At 41.4% G+C, this 24,955-nt stretch overlaps 1 protein-coding gene across 2 annotated transcripts in view; it reads right to left on the bottom strand.

Moving 5' to 3' along the window:
- Positions 1–24,955, bottom strand: part of HTT (huntingtin) — a 146,002-nt gene that overhangs the window by 113,675 nt on the left and 7,372 nt on the right. For both annotated transcript variants that reach the window (XM_072737636.1, XM_072737635.1), the window contains exons 2-6: positions 18,699–18,782; positions 9,064–9,184; positions 4,056–4,115; positions 3,623–3,702; positions 1,850–1,988 (exon numbers count right to left, since the gene is read on the bottom strand). In XM_072737636.1, coding sequence (XP_072593737.1) covers positions 1,850–1,988; positions 3,623–3,702; positions 4,056–4,115; positions 9,064–9,184; positions 18,699–18,782 — 484 coding nt within the window. The remainder of the gene's footprint in view (positions 1–1,849; positions 1,989–3,622; positions 3,703–4,055; positions 4,116–9,063; positions 9,185–18,698; positions 18,783–24,955) is intronic.

Raw genomic sequence — 24,955 nt, forward strand, 5'->3', positions numbered from 1 at the left:
TACCTCTCAAAGTGGAGAATGAGGAACTTTCCCATAGGGATACCGATCGCCTCAAGAAGAAAAGACTTACTGAGATTGACACTTACAGAGACACAGTGGAAAAAGCAGGATCATGCTTCGGGAAGCTCACACAGGACAGACCCTGCCACACACTTGCTTCCAATAAACTTTTTAAAGTCTCACTCAAATCTAAATAGACAACTACCAACATAAAAGTGAAAGACCAGAACAGGGAGAACAGAGGAAGTCAGAAGAACGGACAATGCAGAAGTCAAAGAAGGTTGTCAAGAAAACTATAACTGGGGATCCCTGGGTGGCGCAGCGGTTTGGCGCCTGCCTTTGGCCCAGGGCGCGATCCTGGAGACCCAGGATCGAATCCCACGTCAGGCTCCCAGTGCATGGAGCCTGCTTCTCCCTCTGCCTGTGTCTCTGCCTCTCTCTCTCTCTCTCTCTCTCTCTCTCTGTGACTATCATAAATAAATTAAAAAAAAAATTAAAAAAAAAAAAAAAGAAAAAAGAAAACTATAACTGATATCCTCAGAAAGATAGCTGAGTATATTCACGAACCAAGAAAAGGATGATAGAAAACAAACATTCTGAACACAAGGAGGAGCTCTTAGAAATTAAAAACAACAGCAAAAAAACAAAAACAAAAACACAACAGCAGGTACAAAAACTCAGCAGAAGGGTTTGAGATGGACATCTAGGAAGTACAGAAAAAAGAAAAGGAAAATAGAAATAAAACATAGCATAAATTCCATCACAAAAAGGGAGGATGCCTAGAAAGGTAAAGATATGGCATCTAGAAATCAGGCACCTAACACGAGAGCAGCAAAAATAGGATGACATTAAAGAAAAGTCCTAAGACATGACTATGCTTCACACCTAAAGAGCATCTAGACTAGACTGGGGCAAACAGCTGGAGAATTCTAGGACAGAGGACTCTGGTGGAGAAAACACACCCAACAAATTGTCTGTCATGTGGAGAATTGCATTAAGACATATTTTACAAAGCTGTTGGAAGGTATGAGAACACATGAATGGCCAAAGAATAACAAGCAAAATTAAAAAGAGGCGATTATTAACTCCCAAAAAAACAAGTTCAACAAAGAAATAGAATTCTAGCATAGACATAACTAGTTTTGACTATTACTCAGGCATGATAATGTCACAATGAATACTGATATAACTACAGTAAGAAGATGGGAGCCACATTAGGGCTAAATTTATCTCTCATAGTAAAAAAAAAAAAAAAAAGTCCCATACCGGAAGTATATTGCTATAATACACATGCTATATAGCATAGTATCTAGAAGCGTGGAGGAAAATACCAAAAGAAACACTAACAAAAAACTGACCCACAAAAAGGAGGAAGTTAAGAACCTATAATCCTCAGACTATATGGCAGGGTCACAATTTCTGGACATTAAAAATAAAACATGAACGTGAAGTTTGCTTGTTTTTGCTTGTTGAGGCACAAACAAACAGGAAGGCAAGTAGTCCCCACCAGCTGCAAGGTATCATCAGTGAGTTCTTCTGCCTGCAATCCTGGGATGGTCATCTCTCCCAAGCTAGGTCATTCTAATACATCAAAAACCAATCTGTTCTGAAAAATCGCCTTTTGACTTTGCATCTATAAACCTTCTCCCTACTTAACTTTTCACTACATGATAAGAAAGCAGAAGTAGAAAGAAGCTCTTAGTGTGTCAAAAATAATTCAAAAGATTTTCATCTAAATCATGAAGCATAGTGTAACTCAAGAAGCACTCTGAAGTGACTGTCCAAAAGCTCTGTCCAAAAACTGCCCACAAGACTCATTCACATCTGTGACTTGAGGTAATAATCATACCTTAATTTCATTGTCATTTGCAAAACTGCCAAAAGAAGCCATAATTTTGGGTACAGCTGCAGCCAAGGTCTCCTGAACAGATTCCTCAGGTCTCTTGCTTATTCGAGTCAGGCAAGGCAAAAGGTTTACCAAGTAAGGCCTGCATATGTGAAAGGAACATGAGTTATTCTTCCAGGTCTACTTTAGTGAGAAATATAAGCAATTATTTAGTACCTGTTAGGGAAGAGCCAGCTTTTATATGCAAAACAGTCTTTAACAGAAAGTAGGCAAATCTCAGTAAAAAGAATAAGAGGGCTAAATGTAGACCAAGTTCATATGCTGGAAGACACTTATCCTTCTTTTCTTCTATGATCACAGAGGACTCACAAAGCTGTTTTAAAAATTGTCTGTTGTAAATTATAATAGTATTCATATTTTAAATTAGAAAATAACATAAGAAAACACCAATTAAAAAAAAGAAATGAAAAAGTTTTCTTGAAAAAGGAGCATTACGAGGAAATATTTTTAGGTGTTCAAACTAAATAAAGCCTTAGAGATAAGACCGGCCCTCCAAAGAGGAAACTACTACAGGCAGTACAGGATGCTGCAGGAGAAGCCAGTCACTGGGCAGAAGGCTGAAACCATAGGAGTCCCCTCAACAAACACGGGGCTAATGTGACAGGTGCCCTCATGTGGCAGAGAAAAGCAGTTCTACTCCTGGGACTATAGCAGGGAAGCTAGGCTGGCCTAAGGAGATGACTATTTTGCCAGAAAAAAATAAACCAGCCATGAGGAGCAAGAGAAACCTGCATGACTTTTAGAAGAAGCAAAATCAGGCCAATGAGTCAACCGAGAGTGTCTGAGATGATGGTAGCCACTGGAGGCTAAATCTCCCTAGGTAAGGAGTCTGGATTTTATCTGAACAGCTCTGGGGAATGAGTAAAAAGTTTAAGTATGGGAATGACATGACCCAATCACATTTTTTAAGGTCACTCTGGCTTGTGGAGAACTTGTGATGTGTTGCTTCAGAAATATAACAAAATCTTCAAAATAAGGATAGTAAAAGAAAAATGTTATATAAAAAGAAATTTCCTTAGTGATGTATCTCTACAGCCACTTAAGATTCTTATTAAGCTCAAGCTCTGTGGGATAAATCATTGTTTCTTATTAACAGTGAGAGTTTCAGCCCTCCACCGGTTCCTCAGGGACACAGCCAAAGGTCTGTTGTGGGCCTCAGTTTTGCCGGTTAAGGAGAAGGAAGGCACAGATGAAACCTGGGATCTTCTGATTCTCAATCCACTAAGGATAGACTAGACTGTTCCCACTAGTCAGACTTTATTCACAGTTTAACAGTCATAGTTTTAACTTATGTGGGAGACAAGGGCATATTTTTCTAAAAGCCACGATGAGACTGGTTCTCAACCTCTGACCATGTGACAAGTATCCTTTCAGTAACCAGCACGTGCAGACACGGTTCTCAGGACTGAGCTACAGTGAAGGACAGACAGGGAAGACCCCCGCTGTCCTGGGGAGCACAACCCTGTCTCTCGGTGGTGGTGGGAAATCAACAGAAAATGAAAAAGCAAACTGATAGCGTCCCCGAATATTGCTGAGAGCGAGAAGTGCTACAAAGGAAAGACAAGCAGGAAACATCAACTGTGATGCAGAGGCAGATAGCATTAGAGCTTGGGGAAGACCTCTGAGCCAGTGACACTGGAGCCGAGAGGGAAAGCAGCCACAGGAGCTGGCTCCCCACCAACAGATAGTAATAATAATCCTGAGGGCACAACTCACCTGCATTTCTGAGGCCGAACCAGGTGAGCCAGCTCAGCAAACCTCCACAGGGCAGCGCGCAGGCTCCGGGGAGCACCGTTCTGAGTGGGTTGAGAGTTACATTTAAGAATCACTGATGCTACTCCAAAAGGACTTCATAAAAAGAGCATTAATGTGACGGTTTATTTTTATGTTTAGACACAAGGTCACGCAAACGTGTAACTACTGCAGAAGTGTTGACGTCTAGGGGCTTTAATTATAAAGACAGAAAAATTAATTCCTGTCCCATCTTATAAATAATGAAGAGGAACCTTGTGAAGGAAAATAAAGCAGTGAAGTCTACTTTACCAATAGCATTTCCATCTAACATTCCCACTTAGTAAATAAAAGACAAGATTTCACACAATCCAGGGGAGCAGTATCATTTATTCAATGACAGAAAACCAAAACCTACCTTTTTGATTTCTTTATAGAGTTCTAACTGTAACCTCGGAAGATTAGAGTCCATCAGGGCCTACAACAAAACACAAAAGAGCTCACTCCACCAGCCTAGGAGAAAACTAAAAGGCAATTAAAATTTCAATTTGGGGGCAAAGTGGAAGATAGCAGCAGCTGAACTAAGAACCTGCTCATTAGAAAGAATATATGTGTGTGTGTGTGTGTGTGTGTGTGTGTATATAAATATAATATATATATAAAATATATATATATTTATATATATATATATATAAAAAACCTTTAATATTCAATGAGAGGAGAAAACACCCGAAAGGCTTCCTTCTTCATTAAAGTACACGCTGCTGGATGAACCAACATCAGTACCCTGTGGCGCCAGCAGGGTGGTTAAGCATACCTGGAAGACCAGAGCCTCTCGCTCTGGTGTGCAGAGCCTCCATACTTTCTGAGGGTCCTCCCTCAATGCATGGATGCTCCCAGTCCTATGGCTCAGAACCCACAGCCAGCGAGGAGCCTCATACACCTTAACACCTTCCTTACCCTCATTCCTGCTCACTTATGGGCCAAACCACAACTAATGGCCATGAGGCCAACTTCAACCCAGTGAGAACAGCTGAGGGCAACCACTACCAGGAGCATAAAGTCCACATTAGAGAGGGCTTCTCAAGATGGAAGGAAGGGAGGGGAAAGATTCCTGGCCCCCACACGTGCCCGCAGAGAACAACTTCTCTGAAATGGTGTGTCAATGGCCTGTTCACCAAGAAGAGAGGAAAAGACGGAAAATCAAGCCTCTAATCAAGCTTCTTTCACCTGACTTAGAGCATATGATGTCTACAGACTGAGCTGCTCTTAGTAAAACTCACATAAGTTCACTTACTAGTTCAGTGAGCCTGAAAAATCAAATGCAGACTCACATTTGGGGAGTTTCCAAAGCATAACAGTATCTCAGAAGTTTGTAAATCCCAACTCTTCCATTTCAGTTTGTACCAAATCCTTAAGCAAGCACACCAAAACAAACAGGTATTAAGATGCTACCTTGCAAATAAAATCAGAAGCTATATTCAAGTTTTATTTCATTTTGTTTTATTTTTTTTTAAGATTTTATTTATTTATTCATGAGATACAGAGAGAGAGAGAGGCAGAGACACAGGCAGAGGGAGAAGCAGGCTCCACGCAGGGAGCCCGATGTGGGACTCAATCCTCCGGGGACTTCAGGATCACACCCTGGGCCAAAGGCAGGCGCTAAACCGCTGAGCCACCCAGGGATACCCCCTTCATTTTGTTTTATAAACTAATCTCAAACTTACTTTATAACAAGAGAAAACTAAACTTCAAATCCCTAATAATAGCACAGAATCAGGGTTACCAGTCACTGGGTGATGGCAGTTTGATCTCTCTCTGCTCCTGAACCCCTTCCTCGCCAAAGCAGACACATCCACTCAGCTACCAATCGAGCCCACAACAGTCCACCTCTGCCTCCTCGCTCACACTCCCAGGGCCCCTTCCTGGCTTAGACCTCACTCTCCCATGCCTGGTCTTCTCAGCCTCTCACGTGGATTCTCAGTACACAGGTCTTTCTCTACTCCAACACAGGTTCCTCTTCCTTAATAAAGCACTCCGCTGACCACATCAAAAATCTTTGAGAGCTCCTCACTGTCTACCAAATAAAGTACAAGTCCCCACGAACTGACTCTCAACCCCTCCCTCCCACTCTCTGAGGGCACACACAGGAGCCACCCTCCTCTTTGAACTTGCAGAGGTTTCCTGGAGCCCCCTGGAGGCAGGGTGCTGCAGTGGTTAAAAAGGCCCCTAACCTCCTCACTCACCTACTAGCCACCACCTCCAGGAAGCCTTCTCTGCCTCCCCAGACAGAAGTCACCTAAGTCTCCTGACCACCACGATGACTTGCCAATGTCTCGCAGAACTTAAGAGTTTGTGTCATGTGTTGAGTTACTTCTGTACGAATGTGCTTCCCCACCTGAGATTGTAAATTACATAAGGTAGGAGCACACTGTCAGGCTGAGTCAGATCCCCACTGCATTTTCCTACATAAATGAAAAGCAACAGGTCCCATCTGCTAGGACCATGAGTCTGGTCCTCATTAGAAGCATATAACAATACTTAACAGAAGACGGAAGTCCAGGACCTGACTCCCAGGTGACCATGTCTGTGTCCCACCCCTCCCTGACATCCAAGCCAAGGACTATCTACACTCTCCCATGCCTGTCCTTCCTCTGCCACAATGAAAGCAAATCCAGCCAGATGCTGATCCGGCTCCAGCCTCCAGCCTGAATCTGAAGACTAGAGCATCTGAAGAAGCATAGATGTGAGTGCAGCCAAATCCCACCATGGCCACCTTCAAGCAGAAAAAAGAGGCTGAGGCTGATCTCTTAACATCCAGGGAGGTAACAGGAGAAACTATAATTTCTACACTGGGAGGCCTAAAACAGAGGAAATGGGAACAGGAGATGGCCAGGAAGACAACCCAGACCTTATATGACAACCCAGGGTCACAGCCCACCATCACCACACATATACCAAACTATTCAGTCCAGCAGTTCTTGGAAATAGGTCACTGAAGACAAAAGGCTTAAAAATGGAACAAAGCCCACATGTCCAATGGCCAACATCAGAGCAGTATGGGGTCATACTGTTCCCTCTGTCCTCCTTAATCCCCAACCCGCCACAAAGCAAGGCATGGTGCCCTCTTTAGGTGTTCTGATTCTAAGAACCAAGTTCAAGAACTGAAATATCAGAAAAAGCCCAGCCTGGTCCTGCCAGTGGGAATAAATAAAGCAAGCAAGGATATTTAGGCTTGGGGGGAAGTAAACAAACTGAAAGAGGCCATCTGTAAATATGCTGTGGGACCCCACATGCACATGAGTATCACCAAGCGGTCACCTAGCATGGAGAGGAAGGTTAACCAGTCACCAGCTGTAGGTTGCTATTGAAGACTGGGTACAAGCAACAGCAGGATGTGCAGGTGGAAGGAGAAGACCAGGCAGCTACCTACAGATGGAAGAGGGCCTCCCTCCAGCTGATCCCGACTGAGCAGACTGAGATGCTGTGGCTACTGAGGAGCCAGGAAAGTGTGGCCAGCCAAGTAAAAACATGCTGCCAGAAAGGAAGGAATCCTAGATGGCAGGAGACCACGAAGTCTCTGTGACAGATGAGAGAGACCAGCTGGTATTCTTGCATGCCCCTCAATCTCTTTGGTAAGAATGTAAGAATCTCTTTATTGGGGCACCTGGGGGGCTCAGTCAGTTAAGCGTCTTTTGGCTCAGGTCATGATCCCAGGGGGCAGGAGTCCTTGCTCAGCGGGGAACCTGCTTTTCTCTTTTCCTCTGCCCCTCTCCCTGCTTGTGTGAATGATTGCTCTCTCGCAAATCAATCTTTATTTAAAAAAAAAAAAAAAAAAAAAAGACTCATTATTAGTAAGAATACTTCTCACCACATGGAGGATCAGTGAGTGGCCAAGATGGTGCTAAGCACATTACCTACATCACACCTTTGACCCTCACACACATGCTCACACACACTAGCAAACTTTGTCTGATCCCCTTTGTAGGTAAGGAAACTGAGGCTCACAGAAATAAATACATTTCCCAAAGTTGTTCAGTTAGTAAGGGACAAGGCAAGACTCAAACATAGGTCTCCTTCACTCCAAAATCCATGTATGCTCTATCTGCCTAGCAGAGTGCCTCAATTTCCTTGAACGTAGAGGCAGGGGTGATCCTCTTCTGGAGGAAGGTTGAGCCCATGGAGGAGAAAGGAAGGGTAACTGCTTGGCCAATGTAAAATGTGACCACTCTCCAGAGAAAGCCCTGAGAAGGACTCCAAAGAACAATTTTGTTTATCAAGATCCTAACGGGAAGGAAAACAGTCAACTAATCCACATTAGCTCGCAGTCCTTGGTTTATCTGGCCAAGTGAGTATTACTAGGAAAAGAGCCTTCAAGGAAAATGAAGAAATGCAGGCTCTTCTCCAAGGCTTATCTAAATAAACTTCTGGGGTGGAACTGGAAGCTGTAGGGGAAAAATAAGAAAACTAGGAAGATCCAAGAAACAAGGATTCCTGCAGAGGAAGTAACAAGGTGTATTATCTTATCAAGAAATAGTTTTTGGAAAGACTTACAACGCCAACTACAATGCTAGCACACCTACAGTGGGAGCTCCATCTAAGTCTGGACACACAGTCCAAAAGGCCCATCCACAAACACCAAAGTAGCTTAGAGGAAGGTGACCGGGATAGGCTGGGGACCCAAATGAGAAGGGCAGAATGAGAAAAACAAGGATAGCTCTCCAATACACTAAGAGTTATGGAAGAAGGACTTTATCTTCAAGGGCAAGAGAAAACAGAAGCTTGAAGCTCTGGTGATCTTGGGCTTGACATCAGCTACAGGACACGGAAGCAGTAGCAGCAGCAACGGACATTCTCCCCCTGCTCCTCAGCTTGCCTGTGGCCCAAGCCCTTTAGCTTTTTGGCTCTGCTGTCCTTCCCTGGGAACTCCTTCTGACCAGTCCAGCACCCCTAACCCCAGCTACCTGTTATGGAAGTTGCATCTTAACAGGCACATAGCGCTGCCTGAGCCAGGTCTCTGCAGGCATGGGGAAAGCAGACAAAGGAAGGGAGGCAGGAGACATAGAGACATGACTGGCGGGTTTCATTCACCCATCCCCTGCCTTCCCAGGGCCTCATAGCTGCTCTAGGCTCTGCACAAACAAAAGTTGGTGGCCGCAGTGAATTTTCTCCCAGAACACCAGTGGCCCTCAGGAGTGCCCACGTGTGACCTATGCATTGATTGGGTGTAAGGGAGAACACACTGCCTTCAAACTGAGCAGGGATAGCAAGCACGCAGACCGATATGAGAGCACCACCAAAGCACACACCAAATGGAACAGGTGCAAACATGCATAGGGACTCTGCCACTTAAATTGAAAGTTAAGACATAGTTTCTCATCTCAGCCCCAAGTCCAGCTCAGAAAGCGAGGCTCACAGGGTCTTACTTTTATGACTCTGTTGAGGCACTCGTCAGCCACCATCCGGACATCCGACTCTGCATCATCACTGCACAGCAGAAAAAGTTCCATAGCGATGCCCAGAAGTTTCTGAAATTCTGGAGAATTTCTAAATAAAAAAAAAAAAGAGAGAGAGAGAGAGGGAGAGAGAGAGAGAGAGAAAGACTGTCACAGCCAAGAGGAGCCTAAGAAGACATGACACTGAAATGCAATGAGGTATCTGGTATCTTATATGGGATTTTGGAACAAAAAAATGACATTACATAAACATTAAGGTTAATGAGTATATTAACACTTTTCATTAATTGTGAAAAACATACCACAGTAATATAAGATGCTAAGAATTGGGGTAACTGGATGTGGGGTTTAGGGCAACTCTCTAGGTTATCTTCACAATCTAAAACTATTCTAAAATTTACAAGTTTATTTTAAAAAGAGATTGTACTTGCAAGACATTTCATTTTTTAAAAAGTTTTAGTTTAAAAATCTTAAAAAGAACTATTTTATATGTATTTAAACTCAAAAAAAAAAAAAAAAAAGAGAAAAAGACACTAGTTCACTCCCCGAGAGCCCCCTGCTCGCTTTCTGCCAACAGGTTACTTTTACTTACAAAATTCTTGAAACCCTGAACACAGTAGACCAAAATAACTCCCCCTCCTTTTTAATTTTACTTTTGATGTATCCCAAAGTATAACCATATTTCACTGTAGGCTATACACAATCACAGTCAGGCTGTGGATTTGTTGCTCTAGTTCAGTTCTACAAAGACGGGAGTCTATATAATGCTTGTAAGTGATTTTAAGATGTTTGACTAAGAGAGCCTGTCTGGGCTGTCAGGATCCATGTGGCTGAACACAACCAAGAGAGAGAGGCTGATGGGCCATGTACGTGGAACTGGATTAACAGTACCATGGAGTACTGTGAGCCAATAATAGGGCCCCTATATAATGCTGTTATTTTTGAAACCTCAAAATCCAATTACTGTCTCATGATCTTGACCAGCAGTACTCTGAAACAGAGGTCCCTCCCTTTCCCACTAGATCATAATTCCTACCAAAAGTCAGAAGAGCCACAAGCCTAAAGAAACCAAAGCACACGTGAGCAACAATCAACAAATTCAAGCAAGAAACAAAACATGCTGCCCAGCAGCACATCAGTCCTCATCCAAGTGGCACACAGCTGTGAGGACAGCACCAGGCAGGAAAGGCCTCTCTGATGGGGGCACTGCATTCAAATGCTGCCCCAAACAGCACTGGCTACTGCAGCACAATGAGAGCCACAGGTCTGATTTTATGCTTTCTAATGGGTACAACAAAAATAAAAAGAAACAGGTAAAATTAATTTTAAAAATATATTTCATTTAATATATCGAAAATATGATTATTTCAACACGTAATCAATGAAGAAATTAGTGGTATACGTAACAATCGTTTTTATAGCATATCTCAATTCGAACGCAAAATTTTCATCAGCTATATGTTTATCTGTGTCTCAACTTCATAAAACCCACAGATAAAAGAAGGTTCACTTTCAAGTTATAGATAAGTTCTGAAGAGCTAATGTACAACATAGTGACTATAATCAAAAATACTGTATTATGACTTCAAAGCTACTAAGAGACCCGATCTTAACTTTTCTCAACACGGAAAGGAAACAATAACTCTGTGACCTGAGAAAGGTGTCAGCTACCACTACTGTGGCAACCATACTGCAGCATATACAGACATCAAATCAACACACCATATACACCATACACTGCAAACCTGCACAATGTCATAAAGTCAATCATGTCTCAAAAGAAAAAAGAAAAAGAAGGTTCATACACCATTTCCAATTATGTTTAAAAGTTCTTCAATAACTAGACTGAATATTGATTTTTAAATTTTAATTTCATTAATAAAACAGATACAGGGCTAATGAGGTTACAGATTTCTTCCTGAGAGAGCTTTAGAAATGTGCCTCTCATGAAACCTGTCCATTTCACCTAAATCGTCTAATTTACCACATAATCTTGCTCCTAATACTCCCTCATAATCCTGTTGATTATCTATAGAATACATACTAAACTCACCTCCCTCACTCCAGACACTGGTAACGTGTGACTTCACTCTTTACCTGGTCAGTGGGTCCAATGAGGCTTACAGAGGCTCTCAAAGAACTCACTTCCAGCTTTATTGACCTTCTATATTTATAGACTTCTGTTTTCTATTTTATTAACTGCAGCTCTTATCTTTATGTTCATTCTTCTGCTAAATTTGGGTTTCATTTGCTCTTGCTTTTTAAGTTTCCTGAGATGGAAGCAGAGGTCACTGATTTGAGACCTTTCTGTTTTTCCTACAGCATGCACTGGCTGCTATAAACTGCCCTCGGATAAGCTGCAGCAGTATACCACAACTTTTGAAATCCTGTTTTTATTTTCAATCAATTCAAAATACTTTCAGATTTCCCCTTGATTTTCTCTGTGACCCCAGGTCATGTGGAAATGTCTTACTTGTGTTCGAGACGATCTTTCTGGAACAGATTCCAATTCAATCCCATTGAGGTCAGAGAGCACACTTGTATGAACCTTCCTACACACAGACTTGCTGTATACCCCAACATATGGTCTCTCTTGGCAAATGTGCTGTGAGCACCTGAGAAGAGCGTGTCTCCTGCTGTTCTGGGTGGAGTGTATATATGCCAACCAGGCCACAGGGGTGGGTAGTGTTATTCCAGTCTTCCAGATCCAGATTTGATATCTGCTGCTCTTAAGAATGCTTGAGAGAGGTTACTGAAATCTGACTATAATTGTCAATTTGTCTATTTTTCTTGCAATTCAATAAGGTTTTGCTTCATGTATTTTTGAAGCTCTTTACTTAGCTACATAAACATTAAGGATTGTTATGCTCCTTCAATGAACTGATGCATTTATCATTATAAAATGACCATCTTATTTCTGATAATAGCTTTGCTTAGAAATTCATCGTCTGATATTAACAGAAGTACCTGTGATTAGTGCTAGCATGGTCAGCCTCTTTCTATTCTTTTATTATTAAGCTATGTGTGCCTTTATACTTAAAAACAGGTTTACTGTAGGCAGAATATATGGGGTCTTGGTTTTTCATCAGATCTGAAAAAACTTGTCTCTCATGCTTAACGGCATTATTGATGTAACTAGATTTAAATCTACCATCACACTATTTCCTTCCTTCTTATCCCAGGTGCTCTTTATGTGCCTTTTTCCCTATTTCTGCTTTCTTTTGGGTTGAGTATTTTTACAACTCCATTTTGTCTTGTTTTTCAGTTTATTAGCTGTAACTCTTTGTTGTACTTTCAATTTTTGCCTTGTTCATAGTATACATCTTTAATGCATCCCAGTCTGCCTTAATGACATTACACGACATCACATATAGCATAAGAAACTAACGACAGTACTAGATTCCTTTCCTGAGGCTGCTGTAACAAATTACTAGAAACTGGGTGGCTGAAAATCACAGGCTTTCACCCTCTCACAGTTCCAGAGGCCAGAAGGCCAAAATCAGTATCACTGGGCCAAATACCAAGGTACCTCCCTCCAGAGACTCAAAGGAGAAGTGCTCCTTGCTTCTTCCAGTTTGGGGGTGGCCGCCTCCCTCTGCTCTTCAAGCCTGTTTCTGTTCGGTCTTTGCATCATCATGTGCGTGTGCGTGTGATCTCCCTCGGCCTCCTCATAAGGACACTTGTGGCTATATTTGAGGTCCCCCTGGACAACTCAGGATAATGTCTCCATCTCACAATCCTTACCTTGATCATATCTGGGAAGATCTTTTCCCTTAGAGGTCCAGTTACACAGCATTCCAGGAATCAAGACCCATATCTCTGTGGGCAGGGACGCTCCTCCGCCTCCCACAAGCTATTTCCAGCCTTTGTGCTAGTGTTGTCACACATTCTACTTCTACGTCATGAAGCCCCAAAATACATGGTTAGTATTTTTACTCCAAGCAATCAACTAACTTTTAATGAGGAGGAAACACTTCTATTCACACAGCACAGCTGCCACTTCTCTGCACTTCAATCCTGTGTGGGCTCAGGTCCCTCTCTGATCCTTACTTTCCTTCTACCTGAAATACTTTCTTTTTTGTTACTGTTGTTGACTTTTATTATGTTTTTACTTAAATTCATTTTGCCAACATATAGTATAACACCCAGTGCTCATCTCATCACATGCCCTCCTTAACGCCCATCACCCAGACCCCGTTCCCCCACTCCCCTCCCCTTCCACAACCCTTTGTTTCCTGTGATTAAGAGTCTCTCCTGATTTGTCTCCCTTTCCCCACTTCCCCATTCAGTGATTTTCCCCACTCAGTTTCCCCACTTCCCTTATGGTCCCTTTCACTATTCATATATTCCACATGAGTGAAACCATATAATAATTGTCTTTCTCTGATTTATTTCACTCAGCATCATACCCTCTAACTTCATCCATGTCAATGTAAATAGTAGTAGGTAGGTATTCATCCCCTGAAACACCTTCTTTAATATTTCTTAAAGTGGCCGCCTGCTGGACATAAATTATTTCAGCTTTTGCACATCTGAAAAAGTCTTTACTTCACCTTTGTTTTTGAGAGAGACAGATCTACTGGCTATGCAGTTCCAAGGTGTTTTCCTTCCACCACTTCACAAACGATGTCTTACTGACTTCTGGCGTCCATTGTTCCAGTGAGATATCTGCTACCCTTCTCACCTTTGTTCAACTTAGCTCTTTTTAATATCTTATCTCTACTTAACACATTCGATTTTTCCTCTAGCTTCTTGAATACATAAAGTAACTGTTCTCATGGTTGTGTACAAATTGTAGCATCTGTGCAATTTCTGAGTCATTTCAACTGACTACTACAAATTTTATTTTCCCGTTTCTTTGCACTCCTGAAAATTTTTGACTGGATGCCGGATCTTGACTTTTACCTCGTTAGGCACTACATACTTTTGAATTCCTATAAACACTCTTGCACTTTACTCTGGGATGCAATTATGTTACTATGAAAGAGTACAATCTTGGGTTTGCCTCTAAGTTTTCTCAGGCAGGATCAGAATAACATCTTAGTTCAGGGCTAAGTTAACCCCACCGTTAGGGCAAACCCTTCTCCACACTCCAGCCAAGGCCCAGGAAGGACACGTGTCCACTGCGGCTGGTGTGAGCGGGACCTCTTCGCACACTACCGTGAATTCCAGCAAGTGTTCCTACTAATCCTTCTGAGGTGACCATATCCTATCCCAGCTGTGTCCTCACAAGCATGTGTACTTCACTAAGAGCTAAAGACTCAAGGACCCCTCTTCTTCCACAGGCTCCAGAGATCATTCTGTGCAGCTCTCTCAATGGGTTGCAGCTAGCAGCTCTGTCTCCTCAACCACACATCCTAGGGGCTCTGCCGGGGTTTCCACTCCCCACATTACTCCTTCCAGACAGTAATGGGGTGGGGGTGGTGGAATCATACACCTCCCACACTGGTTTTCCATTTTTCAAGGACTGCTGTTGTTCTTTGCCTAAAGTCTTGAAAACTACTGTTACATATGTTTTGTTTATTATCAAGTGTCTTAGGCAGGAGAGTAAATCTGTCTTTTTGGTATTTATCTTAGCCAGAGCAAATCTTTCTTGATATTTTAAACTTAAGTTGTTAACAGTGTTAATACATTTTCTGGTAACAAATATACATATCTAACAATCATCTTTTATAAAGTTAACTAACATTTTCTTCTATAAATGTATCTTACTCTTTCAATTCTAGTAATGGTAAGTCATTATTTTTAATTTTCTTTTTTTTTTTTTTGTATTTATTTATGATAGTCACACAGAGAGAGAGAGAGAGAGGCAGAGACACAGGCAGAGGGAGAAGCAGGCTCCATGCACCGGGAGCCCGACGTGGGATTTGATCCCGGGTCTCCAGGATCGCGCCCTGGGCCAAAGGCAGGCGCTAAACCGCTGCGCCACCCAGGGATCCCTATTTTTAATTTTCTAATGGGATGAACAGCACTGCACTGACACCTTCACACACTTTCCCAAGGATAAAGTCCTCAGGAGAAACTGCCACAAAGACTTGATATTTTGCCAAAATGCCTCTTAAGAAGGTTGTATCACCTCTGACAAAACACCTAAGTATTTCTTAATGTTTGTCAATTTGACAAATGGAACCTGTTCTTGATTTTGTATTAGTCTCTTTCCCCTGATGACTAGTAAATGTGAACACTTCCCTAAAGGAAGCACAAAGTATATATCAGCTGTCAGGTTCACTGGCCCACACGTATTTATTTCCTTAACTACCTGGTCATGTTCTTTGCCTACTTTCCTATTAAGCTGATAGTCTTTTCCTTAATGATTTACAATTGCTCTTTATATAGCTATTAAACCTTTGATATATATGCTGTCAATACCATCCGCAAGTTGAATTTATTTTCAAGTACATTGAAGGTGGATTTTGACATACTGGAACTATACTCCAGTCAAAACAATGTTTTCCTTTATATCCTTAATCTTCATCCACCTAAGATCAAATACCCTTTTTTAATAATAATTTCATTTTTCTTAGATTTAAGTAATTAACCTGGCATTTATGTCTGTTTGCAATACGAGGCACAGATATAATTCCCTTCAAGTCATTTGATTCAATAACCCATCACTTCACTACTGATACAAAATGTTATCTTTACCATAAATTCACACCCACACAGATGCACACATATACTCTCCTTTCTATCCTACACCTTTCTTAATGTCTAACAGCTACTTTAATGTTATGTACACCACCTCTCACAATATTGTAGATGTTTCAGGTTTTCTTTTTAACATTCGTGTATTTATTCTTGCAAGTGAACAAGTTCAAAAATACCCCTCCTAGAACTCTGATCAAGACTATTTAAATTTGTGGATTAATTTAGAGACAATTCAGCTCTATGAAAAAAAGTCTTTCATTTAGGAAGGGAAGTAGTCATTTATACCTTTCAGGAAAACCAACAGCATCCCACATATTTTCTGCATATTTCTTGTCAGTTCCTTGAATTTTGTTATGTTGGTGCCACGGTGAATTGGATCTTGATCCTGATAGTTTCTGACTGACTTATGCTAATATACAGGAAACCTATGGATTTCTGTATATTTCTTTTTACCCAACCACTTTATCAAAGTGCACACACTTAGATAAGGGTTCCTAGGTTTACCCAAGAGGAGACTTATTAAAAACAAAGCCCCAGACTACATCTGAACAGAAAATATAAGTGTGTTTAGGAAAGAGGGCAATGAGGTATCTTCATTACTGTACTTCTGACAAATTTCCTGGATGATCTTGACACTCATCCATACTTAGGAAGTAGCAGGTTACACCACCAAATTTAGAGCTGAAGAACACTAATAGTCACAATACCCAGGAAGTTTTAGATGACTTCCCACATTAAAAACTCCTTAAGTGGGACACCTGGGTGGCTCATGACTGAGCGTCTGCATTTGGCTCAGGTTGTGATCCCAGGGTCCTGTGATCAAGTCCCACACTGGGCTCCGCACAGGGAGCCTGCTTCTCCCTCTGCCTGTGTCTCTGCCTCTCTCTGTGTCTCAAATAAATAAATAAATAAATAGGTAGATAAAATCTTATTTAAAAAGGAAAAATAAATTAAATAATAAATAAAATAAAATTTAAAAACAAAAACTCCAGAAGCTACCACTGAAATAACCCCTCTAGACAGGGTTAGTATATCACAGAAATGTACCAAAAATGTAGTTATATTCAAAGAGACATCATACGAAATACCAGCTATAAAGATTTCATAAAACATTATATATATATAAATAATTCTAAAAATATATTTATAATATATAATTAAAATATATAACCTATATATTATAATCTGAATATATATAAATATAAATATATATGTATATATATATAAAATCTACTTGAGCTCTACACTCTGAAATTCCTGCAGAGTAAGTAAAGTATCTTAAAATTAAATTGTTCTTTGATGACACCAAAGACGACCTCTCTGGATCCATAAAATATTCCATCAACATGTTCCTCTGCAGAACAAGTAGATCAATCAGTATTACTCCATAAAAACAGAAGAACTATACTACTGTGAAAACCATTAACAGCTATTATTTTGAGTTAAGATGGTAGACTGAACCACAAACCAACCCTAAGATATCCCAACATGCTTTACTAATATGAAAATCTAAGCCAACATCCCATCAATTCCACTGAGAAAGACCAAAAGAAACAGAGTAAGTATAAAGCATGAAGCACTCAAAATGTTAAGACAGCTTGTCTTCTGCATCCGTAAACTTTCACAGTGAAATGTTCTTTGAGTCCTGAATGCTAGAGGTCAGATAAGCAAAACTGTGCTCTAAGAGCAGGGCAGCAAATGTTTGTCAGAGATTTGAAGTCACTTCAAATGAAAGTAGTGACACTTTATAGAGTTCTGGACAAGACCCATCACAACCATATAGAGCCCTCACTCCCACATGGCTAACATACACACACATGTACACAGTGTCATCCGATCTCACAAGAACCCTAAAAATAAAGACTTACAGTTCATAAATGCTGCAACAGAGAGTGAAAGTTAAATTTATTCAAAATCAGCTGACTTTTAAGTAGTAGAGATGGAATTCAAACTTTTTCCCCCTACTTTTATCACAGTGTTGTTTTCTACAATAGCATGCTTAGAATTTTTATTTTCAGCACATACTCTCATTTGTTATTTCACTTGCTTCCCACATTTCTACAAATTAGAAACAGAAATCATCCACCACATTCCCAAACGATGGAATAAGCTCAGCTAAAATGGATTATAATATGTGAAATCACTTTGAAAATATAAAATACAAATACAAGGTGCCATTAAAAATATGTAAGTCACTAAGTTTCTGTCAGTACTAAAATCAAAATTATTTTTTTAACAGATTATAGAGAGCTGAAGAACAGGTCAATAACATGAATTATTTGTTTCAAGAAACAGAAAAGCAGAGAGAAGTATTTCACACACATCCAACCAGGTAACACAATTCAGAAATCTCAGGCACATCTTCTACTCAGCCCCTAGAAACTGGCCTGACGTATTTACCATCCACAGCCACAAGGAACAGTGGTTAGAAAGAAAGACAACCAAAAGCAAGAGAATGAGGAGACTCGACAAAGACACAAAAGAAGGTGCCACAAGTTCACCCCAGAAAAAAGATGAAGCAAGGGAGACAGGCCTATAGTCAACTGCCCAGGAACCCTGCTGATCCCCGAGTCCAAGTGAACAGGTACCAGCAGGGAACCACCAAACGGCAGCAGGGTGCCAATGAAAAACAAACACAAGATAAGTCACTGGACAGTCTCCTGTCCTTCCAATTATTGCAATAATGTAAAAATACCACACAAAACTATTTTCAATGATCACAGTTACCAAGAGTACTAACTAAACATAAAAATGCTGTTCAATTATCATAATGGTTATTACAACTGTCTACATAAGTAACAAAAAAGAAACATGACTCCTTATAGCTATAGCCAGAAATATGGGGAAGGGGGGCCTTTAAATGTCTTAAGACAACTGGGGAGACAAAGAATATCCTAGCCCATTAGAAACAAAAATATAGTTTTAATTTTTACTATAAAGTTCAAAGTGAACTTTACCTGAGTGACTGTGCCACTATGTTTTCACATATTGTCAGACAATGATTGACGCGGTCCTTCTTGGTAGCTGAGAGTTCTTTCTTTCTAAAAGAAAAAAAAAAAAGGAAAAGAAGTGAACATGTGTTGTTAAATTATCCACTCCACTGATTTTCACACATCATCCATTCATTCTGCAGCACTTCTGGACCACCAGGAAGAAACCACATACTCCATGCTAGGGGGCAGGTGGGGTCAGCTCGGGGAGGTACAGATGAGCTCAACCAAAGGCTTTGTAAACTACATGGCTCCATAGAAAAGTCAGGTGATGTCACTGATGCACTTATTTTTCCTATTTTACAGGAGAAACTACAGTGCAAACAGTGACTCACCCGAGATTGAAACAATGGAGGGGGTACATGATTCAATGAAATATGACGTCATACCTACTCTTCCTACCACGTTGCCTGCACTGCTAGAAATCACACTGTTAATGACTGCAGACCGACCCCATGGTCCCTGTGGAGAGACTGACTGCTCCTATACCCACAGGCAGCTTAGAAGAGAAGTGCTCTGAAGCCTCCCTGTGAGGATGTCTGAGGCAAACACAAGGAGACAAATGTCCTGCCCAAGATCAGAGTAAAGGCACTTACTTGCTTCCCACCCAAACTTGCGGCTTCAGATGCCTTCAGGGTATGCACCTTCAAAGCCAGGTATGATCCAAAGAGGAAGCCAAAAACTAAACTAGCTGAAGAACTACATTTAGCGAAGAATTTGAGTGTGGTTACTAGTACATGGTACTAACTAGAAACAACTAAACCAGAAGACCACTAGTTTTTGAAGGACTTATATTACCAAAGGCGGGGGGTGTGGGGGGTGGGTGTGTGTTATCTATGAACAGCTGTGATTATGTAATCCCCAATGCAACCCTCAGGCTGCAAGGAACCTCAAGGAAGAGGATATTACAGTCTATACAAATCCAAGGAAGGCAAAGCTTCCAAAAGGCACATGAAATGTGGCTGAAGAAAAGGAACAAAGGAAGAGCCTCCACAGAGGGAAGCCAGAAGTCAAAACCAAAAACAGACAGGGCCCCAAACAAGAAGAAAATCAGAGCCTGGGCAAGAAGTCTCCTTTGTGGTAAGTAGAGGGGGAAGGTTCCCAATGACTGGCCAACTAAAATCCGTTATTACAGGAACATGTGAGTGTGTCTTTCCCACTGGTCTGTTTCCTAAATGGGACTTTCACTGGTAAGTTAATCCTGCAGCCTGCCTGCTAGACATCCACCCAAAACCAACCTCTCCATCATGGACACAGGCCCCCAGTTAGAAATTCCATTGCTCAGCCTCCCTGCAGGTAGGGAGGGACACACCCACCTTAGCTCTCACAGAAGAAATGAGAATGGAAGTGCTATGTGGAGCATGTGCCTCACTGGCTTACTTACCCTAGGTATCTATCTCCCCTTCTAGTTCCCTCCAATTGGAACAAATATGCCTAACATCCGGTTTTTGTATGGATAAAGACAAGAAGATTGAATAGCAACAGGATGGAAGGAGGCTGGGTCCCTCAGTGACCATGTGAAGCAGAGAATTGACACCTCCATCCTCAGGAACCACCCACTTTTAAGGCACTATGATGGAAATAACCTAAATATCTTTCACCTGGTGGATGGACGCACAAACCCCGACAACCAAACAAGAGACTACTGCTTAGCAGTAAAAAGGAGCAAGCCACTAATACACACAAGGGTGAATCTCAATGTACCAGATTCAAGATGACATAGCGGTGGGTTCCATCTCTGTGCTGTTCTGGAAGAGAAAAAACTATAGGAACAGCAAGTGATCCGCAATTTACAGGGGCTGGGGAGAGGAGAGGCAACAAAGAGGCAGGGAAAGCTTGAGGGGCATTGAAACTGTGCTAACCCCAATTGTGGTAGTAGTTACACAGTGTAACGCATTGTCAAAGCTCACAGAGCTATATACTGCTCAGGGTACACTGTGCTATTTGTAAATTGTACCTTAAAGAAGAAAGTGCTATGAGAATTAAAACGTTCTCTTCTTTAAACCAACAGACTAAATTCTCCATTACAACAGCTTAGAGTTTGCCCAGTTTAAGACTGCCATAAAGAAAATTAAAGCATGGGCCATTTTAAGCAATCAGGAAGCTAACTAACTTGTCTATCCATTACCTTTTGATTTCCAAAGTGAAAATCTGCCCAAGGCCTTAAATGAACTGAATTCACATCCCAGGGTACTAGAAAAGAGTGAAAAAGTCACCAGCTTCACACTAATTACACATATGCTTAATGGAGAACTAGCCAGGCCAATGGAACATTCACTTTTTCAGAGTGACAGATACAAATACGAGTCTTAACAAGAACTTTGTCTCCCTCTTCATAAATGGAATAAACCAAAAGAATATATTGAGCAATAAAAAGCTGTCGCCCTTTGCCAGAACCCGAGCAAATGTTCATGAAACAAGCAAAAAGTCAAAAACAGAATATGGATCTCACCCAGGAAAATAAAAACACATTCTTCTGTTGTCTATTGCCCTCTTGCTCCCCCTCCAGGGGCTCCTTGTGGGGAAAGTCTGTCTCATTCCCCCGGGCTCCCTCCCCAGGCCCTGCAGCCAGCCAGCTTCAGCCAGCCAGCCTGAGGGCACTCAATAACAACTGCTCCAGCAGTGGCCTCCCTAGGACACCAGAGCAAGGGCCACAGCACGTCTCTCCTACTAGGCACTCAGCACAACACCTATACCTCACAGATGTTCCGTAAAAAGCCGATAAAGAAATGGATAAATCAACATTTTCAGTAGAATAAGTGAAATACATATTAAAACTGACTCAAGGGATCCCTGGGTGGCGCAGCGGTTTGGCTCCTGCCTTTGGCCCAGGGCGCGATCCTGGAGACCCAGGATCGAATCCCACGTCGGGCTCCCAGTGCATGGAGCCTGCTTCTCCCTCTGCCTGTCTCTCTCTCTCTCTCTCTCTCTGTGACTCTCATAAATAAATAAAAATTAAAAAAAAAAAAAACTGACTCAAAAGTTCTTCAGTCTTACAGATAGGATTCAGAAAGATAAATGATATTTTAAACCTGAGTTTCTAGAACCAAGAGATAAAAAAAAAAAAAAAAAAAAAAGTAGAAACAGCAAAGCTTAAAGCAAAAGAACCCGTGGAGTGATCCCCAAATACTTGAACTCAAACCCTGCACGGATTTGAAGCTGAAGCCTGTGGAATCCCTCTGGCTATAATCTAGAAAATTGATCACAGGTCTCTTAACAGCACCATCGATGATTCTCATCATGAAAAAGAGGACAGTATACTTTGTTACAGGCAGCTAAGAAAAAAGCACGTTTTAAGTTTCTCTTCTTACCTGAGTCACAATAATTTCTTAGCAATGATTAAATTTTAATCTTTTCCACACCCAACAGACAGCCCAAGAATCACAAAATTCTGCAAGTAAACAAAGTTTTCAATGGTTGCTAAACTTGCCATTAAATTAAAAATTAGTAAGTACTTGTTTTGTGTGAGAAGCACAAACACAAACCATCTGATTGCTACCAAATATTTTAATTTCGTCCCATTTTTCTCAAATCCATTAATATTGCCAACATAGCTAAATGTGTGAAACTGGCGCATTATCATTAAAGAATGACACAATTTTATTGCATCAAACTCCAAAAAATGCCTGCTTAAAAAGTCTGAGAAGTGTAACCAAAACCCTGTAAAAAGTACCTCTTCTTTTATCACACTGAAGAATACCCACATTTTAAAGTGTGGGATCAGACTTACCCTCAGACAGCCCAACAAAGAGACATTTACCAAAACAATCAGAAAAGGGGAGAACAATCCTTCCAGTATTACCTACTGAAAGTGGTAAGCACACCAACCCAATGTACACAGCACAAGCCACTGCCCTTGAATGAATACTCCCAAACCAGGCCTAACCAAGCCCATTAGAACACAGCCTCAGGCTACTTTCCAGCCCCACATTCCCCAGCCTTCAGGGAATTCTGATCACTCAGATTAACTCAGTTGTTTAGGTTGTACATCTTCAAACTCAATTCTTATACAGCCTATGGTCCCCACTTGAAATACCTCCTTCCTACTTTATTTTGTCCAATAAGCAAACTTGGAAATTTAGGAAAACCACAACTGCTTCATTCCCCCATGGAATTTAACTTGACTGATGAGCCGATAGGTCAAACTGATTTGTTCTATGTGAAAAGTAATGGAACCGCCTTGTTCTAGGCAGACACTGGATGAACAGGGTAAGCAGTCCTGACCCTTCCCCAACTTTTGTAAACGTCATCATGTTAATTTCACCTTCAAAATGCAAACTAACTTCAGTTGGCTGCTCTTATGTACAGAAGCAATCTGCACAGAAACATACATTGGCAAGGAGGTGGAAAGAGGTAAGGCCTCCACAGGCCAGGGCATTATGACCCTTAAAACAATTACCAAAGAATCCATTCTAAGAAGGGGAATTCAAGCCCTCATCTAAATTCTTATTGTTAATATCATATTATTTTAAGACTATGGTTGAAAAATATGGTTCCAGGTTGAGGCCTCGCAGGGGAAAGGCCCAGCATCCAAAGGGACTTGAAAAACTCTGCCTGTCTTTAGCTCTCCTGGCTCTTCATACTCCCTTTCCTTCATACTTCCCCACCCAGCAAGCAGGATTGAAGGCTCCCCAAACCCTTGACTCCTCGCCGCCACCACTCCACTTTCAGTAAGTACTGTATTAATGTGAGTGCTCCTAAAACATTAGGGCGCTCTCAAATTTTAAGAAGAAAGGGACACCAAAAGTCACTGTGGAATTATGTATCATACCTAATTTAAAAATAAAAGTGCTGTGGCTTAGGGGAACCAAGGACTCTAAGACTTCCCCAATCTACAATCTGTGTCATAGAAAAAGACCATTAAAATAAAGCCTTTCTTGGAGCACCTGAGTGGCTCAGTCAATTAAACATCCGGACTCTTGATTTTGTCTCAGGGTCATGGAATCAAGCCCTGTGTTGCGCTCTGTGCTCAGCACAGTCTGCTTGTCCCTCTCCCTCCCCCTGCTTGCTCTCTCTCTCTCAAAAATAAAATAAGGAGCGCCTGGGTGGCTCAGTCGGTTAAGTGTCTGCCTCTGGCTCAGGTCATGATCTCAGGGTCCTGGGATCAAGTCCCATCTTAGGCTCTCTACTCAACGGGGAGCCTGCTTCTCCCTCTGCCATTTCCCCTGTTTGTGCTCTCTGGCTCTCTCTCTGATAGATGATAGATAGATAGATAGATAGATAGATAGATAGATAGATAGATAGATAGAATCTTTAAAAAATAAAATAAAACCTTTACCAGGATCTAACTGAATACAGTAACAACCACTACCTGAAAAAGGTACATTTCAAAAAACCAATGTTAAGCTAAATGAAAAGAGCCTTTTCTTCACTCCTGTGTATGTGTTTAGTTCTATACAATTTTATCAGATGTGTAAGTCTATGGATCTACCACAATAGAACATTTCCATCACCACAAGGGCCCCCCTCTTAGAGCCACAGCCACCTCCTGCCCCTCCTCCCTACTTACCACTAGCAATCACTCATCTAGTCTCCATTCCAAAAACCCTGCCATTTCAAAAATGATACATAAATAGAATTATTGTTTGTAGCCTTTCAGGATTTGGCTATTTTCAGGGACATGATTTCCTTAGGAGTCACCTCAGTTGTGTCAAGTATCCAGAGCTGAGCAGTTTAACAATTCACCTGCCAAAGGACATCCAAACTGACTGCAGATTTTGAATATTATGAGTAAATCTACTATAAACACTTGTGTACAAATTCTTGTGTGAACAGAATTTTCATTTCTCTGGGATAAATGCTCAGGAGTACAACTGTCAAGTCAAATAGTAATTGTACATTCAGTTCTATAAGAAACTGCCAAACTTTTTGAGAGTAGCCATACCATTTTCTGTGCCCACCAGCAATGATTAAGTGACCAAGCCAGTTCTGTCTGTGCCAGCATTTGGTGCCGTCAAAGCAATCTTTTACAAACATAAATTAGATCACCTGTTTTACCACAAGGAGGCATCTGGGCAGAGTTAAGTCCAAAGTCCTAGTGACAGTGCACAAAGCCCAATTTGGTTGACCCTCATCTCTGTAACCTCACGTCCCTAATTCTGCCCTTCATTTTGCTGCAGCTACCGCCTCCTTACTACTCCCTCAAGTATGGGACACACACTCAGTTTTCTGTTCCTTCTCCCTGGGTCTCTTCTTCCAGATATCCAACCATTCTGCTCCAGCAG

The sequence above is a fragment of the Vulpes vulpes genome, chromosome 14 (assembly GCF_048418805.1).
Source record: "Vulpes vulpes isolate BD-2025 chromosome 14, VulVul3, whole genome shotgun sequence".
Classification (NCBI taxonomy): Eukaryota; Metazoa; Chordata; class Mammalia; order Carnivora; family Canidae; genus Vulpes; species Vulpes vulpes.